At 40.9% G+C, this 19,407-nt stretch overlaps 1 protein-coding gene across 2 annotated transcripts in view; it reads right to left on the reverse strand.

The window, feature by feature from the left end:
* The window catches only part of LOC106561923 (putative palmitoyltransferase ZDHHC13), a 40,092-nt gene extending 22,175 nt beyond the window's left edge, over positions 1-17,917 (reverse strand). The window contains exons 1-2 of one of the 2 annotated variants that reach the window (XM_014126322.2): positions 17,833-17,917; positions 7,817-8,037 (exon numbers count right to left, since the gene is read on the reverse strand). In XM_014126322.2, the coding sequence (XP_013981797.2) occupies positions 7,817-8,037; positions 17,833-17,862 (251 nt within the window). In that variant the 5' untranslated portion in view covers positions 17,863-17,917. Of the gene's footprint in view, positions 1-7,816; positions 8,038-16,032; positions 16,357-17,832 lie in introns of those variants that run through there. The other variant, XM_014126323.2, reaches the window with a different exon arrangement.
* Positions 17,918-19,407: the final 1,490 nt, after the last annotated feature.

Consider the following 19,407-nt stretch of genomic DNA (forward strand, 5'->3'; position numbering starts at 1 on the left):
TTTCAAGAGATACTGGTACTCAAAGTTGACCGATTTTGTATGCCCCACCATACCATGAGACATCCATGTATTCATAACTGGAAAAAAATGAAAAGGTTGAGATTTATATAATTTAAAAGCTTACAAAACAAGGTTGTCAAACTATTTTACAATTTCTTAAATTAAAATGTACCTTAAAATGTCAGTTGCAGTATCCAAAAATGTGTGATCTCAGATATTTTTCATATTCGCATATGTTTAAGCTTAGGCCGTATTTTACATCATTTGATGTTTTTGTGTTGTGCCCGCAATCAGTTGAGACATCATGCGCTTTAATACAGGATGGGTGTCATGTTTTAGCTGATAAAATTGAAATTTCAAGTGTTGTCACGATTCTTGGAGGTCGACATCAGAGAATGTTGACTTGAAATGGGAATATCTGTTTTAAATTATACTGTCCATCTTCCATAGGAAAGCTATTGAAATATAGAAAAAAAAATAGACATGACCATTTAAAGTTGACATTCAACGGTGGGTGGACCGTAATTGTGGTAGTAATTAGAAGTTAAAATGTCAATAAAAAAAAAAAAAAGTCAATAGTGTACCAGCTAAATTTCAGTGGTCTGGTAAATTCTATTTAAATAGGCAGGTTTCCATTGACACAGGTTTATTCGACAAAAGCAATGTAGCAAAGAAAATCATCGCGACATGTGTAATGGAAAAGGCAGACTACACAATGCATTTGGAAGGTATTCAGACCATTACTTTTTCCGCATTTTGTTATGTTACAGCCTTATTCCAAAATGGATTAAATAGAAATCCTCAGCAATCTAACACAATACCCCATAATGACTAAGCAAAAACAGGTTCAGAAAGTTTAGCAAATGTAAAATAAACCTTATTTACATAAGTATTCAGACCCTTCGCTATGAGACTCGAAATTGAGCTCAGGTGCATCCTGTTTCCATTGATCATCCTTGAGATGTTTCTACAACTTCATTGGAGTCCACCTGGGGTAAATTCAATTGATTGGACATGATTTGGAAAAGGCACAGAGACAGACAGACAGACACACAAAGGTCCCACAGAGCAAAAACCAAGCCATGAGGTCGAAGGAATTGTCCGTAGAGCTCCGAGACAGGATTGTGTTGAGGCACAGATCTGGGGAAGGGTACCAAAACATTTCTGCAGCATTGAAGGTCCCCAAGAAGAAAGTGTCCTCCATCATTCTTAAAATGGAAGGTTGGAACCACCAAGACTCTTCGTAGAGCTGGATGCCCGGCCAAACCTGAGCAATCGGGGGAGAAGGGCCTTGGTCAGGGAGGTGACCAAGAACCCGATGGTCACTCTGACAGAGCTCTAGAGTTCCACTGTGGAAATGGGAGAAACTTCCAGAAGGACAACAATCTCTGCAGCACTCCACCAATCAGGCCTTTATGGTAGAGTAGCCAGACGGAATCCACTCCTCAGTAAAATGCACATGACAGCCCCCTTGGAGTTTGCCAAGAGGCACCTAAAAGACTCTCAGACCATGAGAAACAAGATTCTCTGGTCTGATGAAACCAAGATTGAACTTTTTGGCCTGAATGCCAAGCGTCACATCTGGAGGAAACATGGCACCATCCCAACGGTGAAGTATGGTGGTGGCAGCATCATGCTGTGGGGATGTTTTTGAGTGGCAGGGACTGGGAGACTCAAGGCTGTAATTGCTGCCAAAAGGTGCTTCAACAAAATACAGAGTAAAGGGTCTGAATACTTATGTTAATGTGATAGCTAATTTATTAAAACAATTTATATAAAAATAACATTTCTAGAAACCAGTTTTTGCTTTGTCATTATGGGGTATTGTGTGTAGCTTGATGAGGGGGAAAAAATAATTTTATCCATTTTAGAATAAGGCTGTAATGTAACAAATTGTGGAAAAAGTCAAGGGGTCTGAATACTTCCCGAAATGCACTGTATAAAGTTCCACTCCACATTTAATTATAAATGCCTACTGCTGCTAAATCCATTTTTCCAACTATAAAAATAATGTTTCTTGGCAGGACAAGTATTGTGCTGACTTTCAAGAATGCCTGTATTGCGTCGGGTTGCTTTTTTGGTTGTCTGGGAAGTTTCACCATCCAATTATTTCAGAGTGCAAGTTTCACCATGGCATGGACCATTGTGATACATTAGCAGATGAGAATTATTAGCATGTCAAATATTAGTCAATTATTGCATTTTATCAATGATGGCTTTTGTGAGCTAACGGAGACATGAAACACACAGTGCCTTCAGAAAGTATTCATACCCCTTGACTTCGCCTGAATTCAAATTTGATTTTTTCCTTTTACCCATCTACACACAATACCCCACAATGACAAAGTGCAAACATGTTTTTATTCAACCCTGACTCAATACTTTGTAGAAACCCCTTTAGCAGCGATTACAGCTGAGAGTATTTCTGGGTAATCTAAGAGCTTTCCTCACCTGGATTGTGCAACATTTGCCCTATATTCTTTTCAAAATTCTGTCAAGTTTGTTGTTGATCATTGCTAGACAACCATTTTCAGGTCTTGCCATAGATTTTCAAGTCAAAACTGTAACTCGGTCACTCAGGAACATTCACTGTCTTCTTGGTAAGTAAGCAACTGCAGTGTAGATTTGGCCTTGTGTTTTAGGTTATTGTCCTTCTGAAAGGTGAATTCATCTCCCAGTGTTGGTGGAAAGCAGACAACCAGGCTTTCCCTCTAGGATTTTGCCTGTGTTTAGCTCCATACCATTTCATCCTGAAAAACTTCCCAGTCCTTAACTATTACAAGCATACCCATAATATGATGCAGCCACCACTATGCTTGAAAATATGGAGAGTGGTACTCAGTAATGTGTTGTATTGGATTTGGCCCAAACATTTATTTTATTTAGGACAAAAAGTTAATTGCTTTACTACATGTTTTGCAGTATTACTTTAGTGCTTTGTTGCATGTTTTGGAATATTTGTATTCTGTACAGGCTTCCTTCTTTTTACTCTGTCATTTAGGTTAGTATTGTGGAGTAACTACAATCTTGTTGATCCATCCTCAGTTTTCTCCTATCACAGCCATTAAGCTCTGTAACTGTTTTAAAGTCACAATTGGCCTCATGGTGAAATCCCAGAGCGGTTTTCTTCCACTCCGGAAACTGAGTTAGGAAGAACGCCTGTGTCTTCGTAGTGACTGGGTGTATTGATACACCATCCAAAGTGTAATTAATAACTTCACCATGCGCAAAGGGATATTCAATCTGCTTTTTATTATTACCCATCTACCAATGGGTGCCCTTCTTTGCGAGGCATTGGAAAACCTCCCTGGTCTTTATGGATGAAATCAGTGTTTCAATTTCACTGCTCGACTGAGGGACCTTACAGACAATTGTACGTGTGGGGTACAGAGATGAGGTAGTCATTCATGTTAAACCCTATTATTGCACACAGAGTGAGCCCATGCAACTTATGAGTCCTGTTCAATGACTACAGCTCAGTTTAACACTATAGTGCCCTCAAAGCTCATCACTTAACTAAGGAACCTGGGACTAATTGCCTCCCAACTGGATCCTGGACTTCCTGATCGGCCACCCCCAGGTGGTAAGGGTATAAGCAACAACACATCTACCACGCTGATCCTTAACACGGGGGCCCCTCAAGGGTGCGTGCTTAGACCCCTCCTGTACTCCCTGTTCCCCCACGACCACGTGGCCAAGCACGATTTCAACACCATCATTAAGTTTGCCGATGACAACGGTGGTAGGCCTGATCACCGACAATGATGAGACAGCCTATAGGGAGGAGGTCAGAGACCTGGCAGTGTGGTGCCAGGATAACAACCTCTCCCTCAACGTGATCAAGACAAAGGAGCTGATTGTGAACTACAGGAAAAGGAGGGCCGAACAGGCCCCCATTAACATCGACAGGGCTGTAGTGGAGCAGGTCGAGAGCTTCAAGTTCCTTGGTGTCCACGTCACCAAGAAATGATCATGGTCCAAACAGACCAAGAGTAGTAAAGAGGGCACGACAATGCCTACTACCCTATTGTCTTCTCCGGACACGCTTTTTTCCGGATGCCCCAAACAATCGGAAAGGGGATTCAGAGAAAATGACTTTACCCCAGTCCTCAGCAGTCCAATCCCTGTACCTTTTGCAGAATAGCAGTCTGTCCCTGATGTTTTTCCTGGAGAGAAGTGGCTTCTTTGTTGCCCTTCTTGACACCAGGCCATCCTCCAAAAGTCTTTGCCTCACTGTGCATGCAGATGCACTCACACCTGCCTGCTGCCATTCCTGAGCAAGCTCTGTACTGGTGGTGCCCCGAACCCGCAGCTGAATCAACTTTAGGAGATGGTCCTGGCGCTTGCTGGACTTTCTTGGGCGCCCTGAAGCCTTCTTCACAACATTTGAACCACTCTCCTTGAAGTTCTTGATGATCCGATAAATGGTTGATTTAGGTGCAATCTTACTGGCAGCAATAACTTTGCCTGTGAAGCCCTTTTTGTGCAAAGCAATGACAGCACGTGTTTCCTCGCAGGGAACCATGGTTGACAGAGGAAGAACAATGATTCTAAGCATCACCCTCATTTTGAAGCTTCCAGTCTGTATTTCGAACTCGATCAGCATGACAGAGTGATCTCCAGCCTTGTCCTCGTCAACACTCTCACCTGTGTTAACTTCTCTAGGGCCAGTGGGACGATTTCGTCCCACCTACGTAACAGCCAGTGGAATCCCGTGGCGCGTTATTCAAAAACCTTAGAAATGCTATTACTTCAATTTCTCAAACATATGACTATTTTACACCATTTTAAAGACAAGACTCTCGTTAATCTAACCACACTGTCCGATTTCAAAAAGGCTTTACAACGAAAGCAAAACATTAGATTATGTCAGCAGAGTACCCAGCCAGAAATAATCAGACACCCATTTTTCAAGCTAGCATATAATGTCACATAAACCCAAACCACAGCTAAATGCAGCACTAACCTTTGATGATCTTCATCAGATGACACACCTAGGACATTATGTTATACAATACATGCATGTTTTGTTCAATCAAGTTCATATTTATATCAAAAACCAGCTTTTTACATTAGCATGTGACGTTCAGAACTAGCATACCCCCCGCAAACTTCCGGTGAATTTACAAAATTACTCACGATAAACGTTCACAAAAAGCATAACAATTATTTTAAGAATTATAGATACAGAACTCCTCTATGCACTCGCTATGTCCGATTTTAAAATAGCTTTTCGGTGAAAGCACATTTTGCAATATTCTGAGTATATAGCCCGGCATCACAGGGCTAGCTATTTAGACACCCAGCAAGTTTAGCACTCACCAAAGTCAGATTTACTATAAGAAAAATGTTATTACCTTTGCTGTTCTTCGTCAGAATGCACTCCCAGGACTTCTACTTCAATAACAAATGTTGGTTTGGTCCCAAATAATCCATAGTTATATCCAAATAGCGGCGTTTTGTTTGTGCGTTCAAGACACTATCCGAAGTGTAAATAAGGGTCACGCGCACAACGCATTTCGTGACAAAAAAATTCTAAATATTCCATTACCGTACTTCGAAGCATGTCAACCGCTGTTTAAAATCTATTTTTATGCCATTTTTCTCGTAAAAAAGCGATAATATTCCGACCGGGAAAGCGTGTTTACGTTCAAAGAGAGAGAAAATAAAAGCATGGGATCCCCTCGTGCACGAGCCTGAGTCTCATAGTACTCTGACCGGCCACTATCCAAACGCGCTAATGTTTTTCAGCCAGGGGCTGCCTCGATATCATTCAGCTTTTTCCCGGGTTCTGAGAGCCTATGGGAGCCGTAGGAAGTGTCACGTTACAGCAAAGATCCTCAGTTTTCAATAAACAGAGCCAAGAAGAACAAGAACTTGTCAGAGAGGGCACTTCCTGTAAGGAATCTTCTCAGGTTTTTGCCTGCCATATGAGTTCTGTTATACTCACAGACACCATTCAAACAGTTTTACAAACTTTAGGGTGTTTTCTATCCAAAGCCAATAATTATATGCATATTCTAGTTACTGGGCAGGAGTAGTAACCAGATTAAATCGGGTACGTTTTTTATCCGGCCGTGTCAATACTGCCCCCTAGCCCTAAAAGGTTAACGAGAGAATCACTGACATGTCAGCTGGTCCTTTTGTGGCAGGGCTGAAATGCAGTGGAAATGTTTTTGGGGGATTCAGTTCATTTGCATGGCAAAGAGGGACTTTGCAATTCATCTGATCACTCTTCATAACATTCTGGAGTATATGCAAATTGCCATCATACAAACTGAGGCAGCAGACTTTGAAAATTAATATTTGTGTCATTCTCAACTTTTGGCCACGACTGTACACCAGTTGTATTCGGCGCATGTGACACATTTTTTTAAATTTGTTAAGCACATTTTTACTCCTGCGCTTATTTAGGCTTGCCATAACAAAGGGGTTGAATACTTACTGAATCAAGACATTTCAGCTTTTCATTTGTTATTAATTTGTACAAAATTCAAAAAAAGACAATTCCACTGACATTGAGTATTGTGTGTAGGCCAGTGACAAAAAAATCTCTATGTAATTAATTTTAGATTCAGGCTGTAACCCCAAAAATGTTGAAAAAAAGTCAAGGGGTATGAATACTTTCTGAAGGCACTGTAGATGGGAGGGCATACAGGCTGTCGCCAATTTATTAACTCGTAATTTGCCTAAATAAGTAATGGAAACACTTCAACCACTACATTTTTATCCGACATTGTAGGTTTTTGCAAAATAGTTTTTTTTTGTAGGTGTGAAGTCATTACGGTCAACTGTTTTAATCACAGTTAAAGGGAAATGCACCCTAGCAGGAAATTCACATCTACGCGAGCTTTCTAAATGTAAAATAAAAAATAAAAAATGCACCGCACAAGTTAATGGAAACCGCTAATGATTGAAATGACACCCACCCTGTATTCAAGAGCATGTCTCAACCGATGGCAGGCACAACACACAAACCTCATAATGTAAAGTAGGGTCTAAGCTTCAACATGTTTACGCACTTTTATATCATTTAAGGTTAATGGCACAATTCTTAATTTTTTGGGTAATTTATTTAAAAATAATGACAGCCCTGTTTGTAAGCTTTTAAATTATAATCAAAGTTCATTTTCCAGTGATGAAGACATGGATGTCTCATGGTATGGTGGGGTATGCAAAATGGGTCAACTTTGAGCACCTTTATCTACTGGATGTTTTGGCATTCAGGTCCAAAAAGTCACTTTTTATTCCATCAAACACGTTATGCTGTCAAAAAGTGATTGAATTAAAAATGGATTTACCCTAAAGTTAATCCCGCGCTTCCTCCAATGCATATAAGTGTTCTGTGGGTTATTACACAGACGTGAAGTAAACTGAGGAAACATTAAGTTAGCTGAGACAAGCGGGTGGTAATGTTCATTTGCCAACCTAAATGCTAATGTAGTTAGCAAGCTAAAGTCAGCTAATATCTGGTAGCTAACGTTAATAACTTCCGTGTGTAATTTGCGCTATTGAAACATACATAACTATAATTTGCGTCTATCAACTATATTCACGGTATCATTTCGAATACAGGTTGCATTCCAAAATTCCCAGTAAGGAAACAAGTTTGTTGCGTGGAGTGCGTGATGACACAGCCACCAGAGAAGGTAGTGATCACACAGGGAGAAGATCTGTTTGTGCGTGCCACCCCCCAAATGAATGAAAATCTATTACCCATATTGTGCACTACTTCTGACCTGAGCTATGGAGCAGAACAATTGTAATGTGTGGCCATTAATAGGGCTTCGTATGAGACACAAGAGGTGAATCTTACTGTGTTGCCTTGACGATGTCCCAGCTGCTGCTGTCATCCATATGCGACCGTTTCTTGGGCTGCTGAGTGAGGTCTATCATCTGGTCAGCTCTTGGGCTAAACTGGCCATGGAAAGCAGGCATGAACCCGTGCGCCATCCTACTGCCGTGATCCCCGAATCCATGCACAGCAGGCACATGCGAGTGACCCCCGTGGCCATGGCAACTGTCATGGTTGTGACCCTGTAAAATACACAAAAAGAGAGAGAATGGGCACATTATCAACTATGGATGGGAATTCTCAATTCTGGTGAGTTTGCCTGACTTGCAACTAGATGGTACGCAGTGATTGACATTAAGGGTTGGCCTACTGCCTGGGACAATTGAACTGAGCAGTCACGCAAATTGAGCCGGCTCCGAGGTTGACCCATTGGGCAGGTGATAAAATAACAAATCGTGAAAACATCCAAACTGCAAAGAACTCCAGTAGCCTGATCTTTCAGGTTCCTCCCCATTGTTTAAGTGAAAGACAATTTATGGCATTAAGGCAATTCCATGGTAACGGAATTGAGGTGAGACTCAAAACATGTATGCCAAACAAACATTGAAATCTCAGACTACGCTCCGAATTAAGATTCAATGATGTTTGCAGAATGAAATGGGGCGTCAGCTATGACATGACACATTGACTTTGAAAATAAATCTATTTTGGTTATTTAACTAAGTGAGTGAAGTGGATTTACTCCCAGTAACGGAATTGCGGTAACGGAATTTAATCATGGATCCCTGATCTGTACCACAGAAATGCTTAATTATGTCATTCTCTTCATGGTAATGTATCCTAAATAGGTACAAAAAAAGAAGGTATAAATATGCAATATCCTCCTTTGCATACGTGGGTATTGTTCTACACACTAGCAATTGTTTTATTTAACTAGGCAAGTCAGTTAAGAACAAATTCGTATTTACAATGATGGCAATTATTTTAAATGAGCTTTGCCCCCAAAGGCAAAATAGGTTGGTCCGGACAAATCTGAACCAATTATAGACATCTATTTTTCACAAGTTTGGACATCAAAGTATAGCACAGTTTAGCTCAACATAGTACAGAGTTCAGTACAGTACATGAATGTACTCAACTCATGTGCTCTACTGTGTACTGTACTATACTTTTCTTTACTGTACTCCACTACTGTGCTGTCCAAACTTGTGAACCCAACTGTGGTTTGTGACCACTATGATTTCTCATTGTGGCCAATTCAATTGCAGAAATTCTGTTTCCGATTTGGTAGCAGAATTTCGTTTTAAAATCACTTAATTCATAAACAAAATTGATATCAGTAAACACAAATTGATAGGTCTACTTTGTTACTTCTGTGAAATGTCATTATCCTCCCTCATGAGGGAGAGAAATAAGGAAATATTTTAAAGATACAGTTTGTGGGTTTTTTGTTAATAGAATCTCAAAAGGCACAAGGCAATGTTTCTTAAATTTACAGAAGCCAAATCATTTCAGCAAAATGAAATATAAGTGTTGATATTAGTTGCCAGGGGTCTTTACTTCATTATTGTGGTGTATTTCTAATACCTTAAGACTTTTTCTGGTAGATGTTTTCTAAAGACCCCTTTTCCAGCTGTTTGACCAGCTTATTCCACATTTTTAGATGGAAAATGGTAGAAACCTGTATATATGCCTTACTTTCTCAAACATAGACTCAGCTTTCATTTGACATGCTACTATGAACTTCGCATGTTGGTACTCATGGGTCCTTTTGCCAAAAATTGTAATTTCCATGTAAATCAGGCTCTCTTTTTTTTTTTACTGAGAACCAAAATAAAATATTTCCATTTGTGATTTTTCTGATTAAGAAACATTGCCTTGTGCCTTGAGAGTCTATTAACAAAAAACCCAAGTACTGTATCTTTAAGATATTTCCTTATTTCTCTCCCTCATGAGGGAGGATAATGACATTTCACATAAGTAACAAAGTGTGAGGTTGCTGGTGAAAGGCAGGCATTAGGACACTTGAGTAAATAGCTCATTTAGATTTTCGGGCAAGTGATAATCTTCGGGCAACCAAAAACATTTAAAATACTCCTGACATGCCCGGTGGCGAGTGCCTTTCAGACTTTAATGTCAATCCCTGGTATGCCCAATGTACCATCCTCCAAGTAACCAACCCAAGGGTTACTGATCTCTTAGTAGCTACAATACCAAGCCAATACACTAACATGGGTTATAAACCAAACTGGGCTTGAACCTAACGTCACTGATGAATTGGTCATCATCCGAGACATGTTTCTAACTGGACCTCTTGGAATACTGTACAGACAACCCCAAAATTTGGTGCAATATCTATAAAATAAAGCACAAAGACAAACAAATATCCTCAGTTACTGTACGGAGTTGGACCACAAACAGCAGTGTGGACTCGAGTCGGATGACCTGGACTCAAGTCACAAATTTGCTGACTTGAGAGTCGACGCGATATAAAATAACTGGAGACTCGACTTGAACTTGGAGCCTCAAGAATGATGACTTGAAATTATCTGGCCAAGTTTTGTAACAGTCTCTCCATGGATTGGCTAGTGAAACTCACACAGCTCTCTGATAGGACCAGCAAACACGCACAGGTCGGGTGAGCTAGCACAGGGGTTCTCAAATTGGGGAGGTTTAGGGGAGTCGCAAGTGTGAAAAAAAAACATTTGAATAGGCTACATAAAGCCTACCATCTGTATTTTTATACACACACACACACACACACACACACACACACACACACACGTGTATGTGGACACCCCTTCAAATTAGTGGATTCGGCTATTTCAGCCACACCCGTTGCTGACAGGTGTATAAAATTGAGCACACAGCCATGCAATCTCCATAGACAAACATTGGCAGGAGAATGGTCTTACTGAAAAGCTCAGTGACTTTCAAAGTGGCACCGTCATAGGATGCCACCTTTCCAACAAGTCAGTTTGTTAAATGTTTGCCCTGCTAGAGCTTCCCTGGTCAACTGTAAATGCTGTTATTGTGAAGTGGAAACGTCTAGGAGCAACAAACGGCTCAGCCGCGAAGTGGTAGGCCACAAGCTCACAGAACGAGACCACCGAGTGCTTTAGTGTGTAAAAATGGTCTGTCCTCAGTTGCAACACTACTACCGAGTTCCAAACTGCTTCTGGAAGCAACGTCAGCACAACAACTGTGTGTCGGGAGCTTCATGAAATGGGTTTCCATGGCCGAGCACAAGCCTAAGATCACCATGTGCAATGCCAAGCGTCGGCTGGAATGGTGTAAAGCTCGCCGCCATTGGACTCTCGAACAGTGGAAACACGTTCTATGAAATGATGAATCACGCTTTACCCCCTAAGAAAAGAAAAATGAAAGAGAATGTGCAATTCGAGAGGGATAGAAAGCAGTTGCTTCGCAAGCCTTAAAATACATGATCTAAGTGATTGATAGTTGGTATTCTGCAGTAATAAAAGTATTCCTTATTACCTTTGAAGAACTACTAAAATTGTGATTTTGTCAGACGGCAGCTCTATAGAGATGAGATGACTTGGAATGAAATAAATATTTTACAACAAATATTTTATTAAAGTAATGTGAATAACTGATAAGCAGTAATTGACAGTCACAACCACCATGAGACTTATTAATTGTATTATTCTGTGTCATTAATACATTCAACTCACATAATGCATTTCATGGCAAAAAACAACCGAAAACCGTGATCATTTTTTAATAATGAACAGAAACTGAACCGCCCTCAGAAAGCACTAATACGCAGGTATACTCCGTAGACACACTTTTTTTGGTAGGCATTGCGTATACTCATCTCTTAATACCCACAATGCCTATCTAAGTAGGCTAGTGTAGTGGAAGTAAACACCATATCAATTAATAAAGCTAATGGAACATATCAGAATATGTAGCTTAAATGTTGAAAAAGTATTATTTCTTCACAAGAGCAGGAACGTGCACACGGTAAGACATGACTGATAATATGAAGTAAAAACATCCAGGTTTCAAACAATTAAGGAACAGGAAAAATATAGCAATGCTATTGATAGGCCTAACGGTCTTCTGGTAGATGGAAAGGCTATCCCAGAACCCCTCAATTAAATGTTAACTAAACTCAGCACAAAAAAGAAACGTCCTCACTGTCAACTGCGTTTATTTTCAGCAAACTTAACATGTGTAAATATTTGTATGAACATAACAAGACTCAACAACTGAGACAAACTGAACAAGTTCCACAGACATGTGACTAACAGAAATGTGTCCCTGAACAAGGGGGTAACAAAAGTAACAGTCAGTATCTGGTGTGGCCACCAGCTGCATTAAGTACCGCAGTGCATCACCTCCTCATTGACTGCACCAATTCTCGCTGTGAGATGTTACCCCACTCTTCCCGGACATTTCTGGGGGGAATGGGCCTAGCGCTCACCCTCCGATCCAACAGGTCTCAGACGTGCTCAATGAGATTGAGATCCGGGCTCTTCGCTGGCCATGGCAGAACACTGACATTCCTGTCTTGCAGGAAATCACGCACAGAACGAGCAGTATGGCTGGTGGCATTGTCATGCTGGAGGGTCATGTCAGGATGAGCCTGCAGGAAGGGTACCACATGAGGGAGGAGGATGTCTTCCCTGTAACGCACAGCATTGAGATTGCCTGCAATGACAACAAGCTCAGTCCGATGATGTTGTGACACACCGCCCCAGACCATGACGGACCCTCCACCTCAAAAATCGATCCCGCTCCAGAGTACAGGCCTCGGTGTAACGCTCATTCCTTCGACGATAAACGCGAATCCGACCATCATCCCATGTGAGACAAAACCGCGACTCGTCAGTGAAGAGCCCATTTTGCCAGTCCTGTCAGGTTCAGCGACGGTGGGTTTGTGCCCATAGGCAACATTGTTGCCGGTGATGTCTGGTGAGGACCTGCATTACAACAGGCCTACAAGCCCTCAGTCCAGCCTCTCTCAGCCTATTGCGGACGGTCTGAGCACTGATGGAGGGATTGTGCGTTCCTGGTGTAACTTGGGCAGTTGTTGTTGCCATCCTGTACCTGTCCCGCAGGTGTGATGTTCGGATGTACCAATCCTGTGCAGGTGTTACACTTGGTCTACCACTGCGAGGACGATCAGCTGTTCGTCCTGTCTCAGGCATCTCACAGTACAGACATGGCAATTTATTGCCCTGGCCACATCTGGAGTCCTCATGCCTCCTTGCAGCATGCCTAAGGCACATTCAGGCAGATGAGCAGGGACCCTGGAAATCTTTCTTTTGGTGTTTTTCAGAGTCAGTAGAAAGGCCTCTTTAGTGTCACTAGTTTCCTTAACTGTGACCTTAATTGCCTGTGTTAGTAAGCTGTTAGTGTCTTAACGACCGTGCCACAGGTGCGTGTTCATTAATTGTTTATGGTTCATTGAACAAGCATGGGAAACAGAGTTTAAACCCTTTACAATGAAGATCTGTGAAGTTATTTGGATTTTTACAAATTATCTTTGAAAGACAGGGTTCTGAAAATAGGACATTTCTTTTTTTGCTGAGTTTAGCTACAAAAGTAGCCCATGTATACCTTGCAGAATGATATCATGATTATTTGCATCAATCCAGTGGCCATTTGTTTTGCAAACTCCCTCTCATGTGTGCTACAGAAACGCTTAACCAAACAGTGCTGGGTGACTGCACAGTTGAATTAAAGGGTAACTACACTCAAAAATACATTTCTTAGATTTTTTTCCAGACCTCAAAAGTGTTCTCCTGATATGGTTTAAGCATTGTTGTGGATTTAGAACATTCCATTTTGTTGTTTTTCTATTTAAAAAAAAAAAGTGTGACTGAAAATGTTTTGGAAAAATCTGAAACCTGTGAATTTCAGTCTCATTTATCTCCATTTTTACATTTTAGTCATTTAGCAGACGCTCTTATCCAGAACGACTTACAGTAGTGAATGCATACATTTCATACATTTTTTTCCCGGTACTGGTCCCCCGTGGGAATCGAACCCACAACCCTGGCGTTGCAAACACCATGCTCTACCAACTGAGCCACACGGGACCATGTGGCTCTATTTGAATAACAAGAGTAAATGTTGTGTACCCACTTCTCCAGGCACCACTAAACCACTGGCTGTAACATTGCACTGCCTTCAATATGAAGAAGAAGAAGAAGTAACATCATCTGGCATATTAATTACAATATTTGTGAGGAAGAAAAGGTCTACCCAGTTGGCAATAATGAGCATTCTACAGGCAGTCAGCCTTCCAAAGTGATAGAGTGTGGTGCAGACAGACCGTGCTTTCCTTTCCGATCCTGCAATCTTCGCTGCGTACAGGTAAATGGGCCGTATGATTCTGCTTGCTCTGGACTCCAGAGAAGTGACATGGTATCTCTACTTGATACTGAATGCTAACAATGACTTGCTGTACAGTTATTGGATCAGGTGCAGCGCTAACGTCAAATTCTAGGGAGAGGATTAGCATAAATAAATATTCAGCTCCAAATATGGTTTGGTAATCAAAAATATAAACGGTTTACTTTGCAAGCTCACCAGCAATGAGGCATCAAGCAGAGTATGTGAGTAGAGTTGAGCGGTCGGAAATCACACTCAAAACTCCATTCCAACCGCTCGTCTTAAAACCACTCCCTCCAAATCTGCTAAAAACATCTGCTCCATTCATTAAAAAAAATCACCATTTAATCAACACCCATCTATTTTTGTGACTACCTGGACCTACCATTTGGTTTTGAAGTATTGAAACCAAACCATATGATTTTAATAAAAAGTATTTTAATAAACATGAAAAGGTGACTAAGAAGCACTCATTTCAAATAGGCTACATGTAGTATTAAACAGCATATAAACACTAAATAGGTCAGGAGGCAGACAGGTAGCCAGAGAAGGAACGAATATGAATTATTTAGGCTATTTTTTTTTCTGATTTAAATTATTTCAAGGCTATAGTCTACAAATAAATACATTGTGAAGCGTTTGCGAGTGCGACACACTAGGCTGGCAGGAACATTAAGTGCTAAGCATTTAAACATTTTGTTGTATTAAATCATGATTGGTCTATAAATCGTGCATATAGACTGACTTGTTTAGAAGGACATAAAAAATTAAACCTAAAATGATTAAGCTCAGTCAACAGTGCCTTTGAATTCACTTCTAGAAACATGAGTTTGGCCAGTCTGTAGATTCAGGCTCATACGATGGTGCCTGGAGAGCAGAATGTTTGCAGAGCCACTGGGGATGGTAACATGAGCGCTCCAGCTTTAGGGAAACTTGCTCTGCGCTCCAATCAAATTGGGCTCACATACTCTGGGATCAAGCAATAATTACTAGCATTTGCCTAATGGTCTTTTGGTATGTCATTTCTTTAAAATAATTTACTTATGAAACGTGCATTTGAAATTTCTTGTAAAAAAAAAAGCAAAAAAAATCATTCTTACATAATCAAAATATGTTGTAGACAAAATAATGAAAAGGGCTGTGTGGTAGTTTCAATAAATATATAGATTTTCTTCCCCTTGTTTTGAGATTGAAAAAATATTGTGCCTGGACTCTACTCTCTCTTACAATACACGAGTTGGCCTCGACTCGACCCGTTCTTCCTGGGACACGGACCTAGTGACTCGATCCCACCAGTTATCAGACCTAGCTAAACTAGTTACTGCAGCTTTGTTAGGGAGTTAGCTAACTAGCTACCTAATACAGTTTCCCCAGTTCTACGACACACATATCCAGCTATTAAAACAAATTAAATAATTAAATTAGGCAAGTCAATTAAAAACACATTTGTATTGACAATGACGGCCTTCACCGGTCAAACCCGGACGACGCAATTGTGCGCCGCCCTATTGGACTCCCAATCACCGCCAGTTGTGATACAGCTACCTAACCAACCTAGCTAGCTACACTGAATAACGCCAGATGCATAGACGATGACAGTTGTCTGAAACGTCGTTGGTAAATCTGACATTACAGACCTACTGATCGGTGCCAGTTTAGTTATCTTAACGTTATTAGCTAGCTAACGTTAGCTCGCCTTGGCGTGCATGACTGCTGCCTCTTCTCAATGGCATTTCCCCCAAACTTGCTGCCAGTTCAGGAAGCAGCTAACCATCAGTAGCTACATATGCTGGCTATTTTAGCACCGCTCTAAATAGAAAACAATTATTCCCTTCCTCTTCAATCAAGAATCATTGTAAAGTTAAACTTACGCCAGTATCTCCCTTCCAATCCATTGTGCAGACAGAAATGTGAAGAGAGGACAACGAAAACGTTTAATTCTGCTCGCGAACTTTCGGCCTCAATTTCCTGTATATATGAGCCACAGTTTACGTCCCGCCTACAATCCCTCCGTTTTATTTTATTCATCGGACTATAGACCCCTTTCTGTGTTTGCAAACATTACGGCACAAGGGCGATGCGCGCAAATTGGTGGCAGAACAAGGGGAGTTCTTATGGAACGCCAGCAACAAAAAGAGGCTATATTTAAGTCCCAGACAGCACACATACATCTCACCGACGTCCGCCTGACAGCGGTAGATCGTGTTCCATTTAACGTCGGCAGGAGGGCGGCTGTGATTGTGGTACTGTAAATCGAAATGCAGGAGGGCGGCTGTGATTGTGGTACTGTAAATCGAAATGCAGGAGGGCGGCTGTGATGGTGGTACTGTAAATCGAAATGCATGCGTGCTGCACAGTCACACGGCCGCTCAGCATCACATAGTCGGCCGTAGATCGCGTAGACATCGAAATTGGGAAGAGTGTCACAATGCATTAATAGCTGCCTCCTCTCAATGCATAATTCCTCACCTGCGGGGGACAAGTTTCCCATATATTAGGCATAGCCTACCCATGGACAGTCAAACATTTTCGGGTCATGGTTGGCAATAATTTTATCAGAAAATGTATAAATATATGCATAAAAGCGCAGGTGTCAATTCGGCAAATCATAAACCAAGTGGCCACCTCTTCAGCGCTGTGTAAAAGATGAGAAATCCAAAGAGATGAGTTGGCAATCACTGAATCATCCATCCCACATTGCGTCTCATAACAACGCTTAACACTTTGGTGAAGTCCAGGGGTTCTCAAACTGGATTCTCAAGCGAGAGACCACAGTTGACATCCACCAGTTGCACATTTTACTCATAGACTTTTTAAAATTATCATGCAAATCTTAAACTTAATAAAAGATGATGTGATGCCAAATTGCTTAAAATAAATCGAACAAATCAATAAACAAGTGGGCTACATTCAACCAATAAATATTATGTTGGGATTAGGGTATAGGCCTACATGAGGGGATTTGATAGACAAAGAAATGTAATCAATAAATGGGGAAATCTGGACTAGGATTAATGAAGCAAGTTTACGAAATAGGCTTGAATTACAAACTGACCCAGTATAGCATGCATGCAGCCACCACTTCAAATTATCTAGTCATATAATTCCAATAAAATACATTAATGAAATAATTAAGTGTTGTTATCTACAGGTAAATAGAAGACTATGAGAAAAATAGCAGTACAGCCATGATCAAAACTAGTGCGAGAGACTAACGACGTGACAAGGATCATAGCAAGCACGCGAAATCTTAATTATATCTAGTGGTATAAACCTTTTGGTTTGCCAGTATTTACTTGTTGAGGCTGAAGAAACTAACGTTAACTGTCAAATTGGGTAATTATCTATCTTATTATTACATCTAAGTTAATTGTCACAATTTAACTAGCTAAACGTTTGTAAATGCTAACTAACATTAACGTTAAAATATCATAGCAAACGTTATATTATCACCGTACCGCCTATCGCTAACAGTAACGTTAGCTATAGCTGCAAATTAATTTAACGTTAGCTAACGGTAGCTAGCTAGCAAACTATCGCACAGATTAGATTCAAATGCAATTACGTTGTAATTGTAACGTTAATTTAAGGACGTTAGCTAGCTACTGTAGCTATCTAAAACTTTGGACTGGAGAACACTCACTCATTGCTAGTTATTGAATTTTACTCACCATGCAGGTCCGACCGTATGACAAGCTCATATTTTGTAGTGTTCATTCCATTGAATAGATAATTTAGGGTAGCTACATTAGGTTCCGGCGAGATCGATCGAAATGTTTTTGTTTGGGGGAGAAACCCCAAGCAGATGAGACGAGTCTCCTGCTCAACTAACGGTATCCATCTGTGCAACAAGGGAAACATTACTGATGAGCCTTATTATGTTTCTACCCTATTATCCGTATAGTAGACTATTTTTGACCAGGGCCCATAGGTTGCTGGTCTAAAGTAGTTTACTATGTAGGGAATAGGGTACCATTTGGGATGTACATCTATTCATGTAGTCTTCTGATGTAAGTGAGAGTAGTGCACATGCAGAAGGGGTATTCAAAACTAGCCCTGCCTGCCGCTCCATGGACTTTCACTGTGAACTCTATATCATATCATGCTTTCCATTAAACTAAAATCATTCAACCTCTGGCAGGATATATGCTTGCTTCCAATAAGTATTTTCTCTATGTATTCATGTGTTTCTCTCTCTCTCTCTTCTCTCCATTCCTTCAAGAAGTGACCAACATCCCTCTGACTCCAACCGTTGGTCATCCAGACCTGTTCCTGAAGGTATGTGGGGATGCGCTTATGCGCACACACACAACTCACCTGGCCGTCCATAGATCTGGAAACCATTTAACCTAAACTTCTCCGCTGTTTTGATCCCATATCTACCATGTTGCAACAGCGTGAACCCCTACACATCGACAGATACTTTAGAATTTCCTAATGGTTGTCAATTTCATCGTCAGGCTGAGAAACGATGGATGGGCAAGAGACAATGGATGTGTCGTGTCCGAGAGGTCACCTTGTATGCCAAATGCAAGGCATGGGATATTCAAGGAAGTACTCTTGATGGGCGAATTTTGAGTAGACCAGGTGTGCATTCAGTACAACTGAATACTGTAGAGAGTTTAATTCAACGGAAACTGTACTGAACAACCACAGGGTGATTGTGTATGGTGTGCTGAACATGTTTTGCGATTTCGAATGACCACACCCATATTAATCAGGCCACACGTCGCCACACCCATCATACCTCAAAAGCCTTTTTTTGGAAATGTGTCTCCGTTACCGCATGGCCAAGTATGTTTCACAAGTTTGGACAGCACAGAAGTACACAAAGTAGAGTATAAGTCAGTACAATATAGTTCTGTACAGTAGAGCTTAGTACAGTAGCACACATTTAAGTAGAGCACAGTATCATTTACTGTATTCTACTTTACTGTAGTTTACTGTACTGTATTAAACCATACTGTACTGTACTGAACTCTACTGTACCAAATTGTATTGTACAGTACTGTACTGCACTGTACTGTGCCAAACTATACTGTACTGTGCTCTACTGTACTATGTGGCAAACTTGTGATTGTGACTTCTGATTATCTGTGATTGGTCCTGTCCAGACCAACCAAAATATGTTGTTTGGGGGCAGGGCTCAATAGAATAATAGCCAGTGTGTAGAATAACCGTAAAAGCCTTAGTTTCATGCATGTTAACATTAGAAGCCTCCTCCCTAAGTTTGTTTTATTCACTGC

This window comes from Salmo salar, chromosome ssa11 (assembly GCF_905237065.1).
Source record: "Salmo salar chromosome ssa11, Ssal_v3.1, whole genome shotgun sequence".
NCBI lineage: Eukaryota > Metazoa > Chordata > Actinopteri > Salmoniformes > Salmonidae > Salmo > Salmo salar.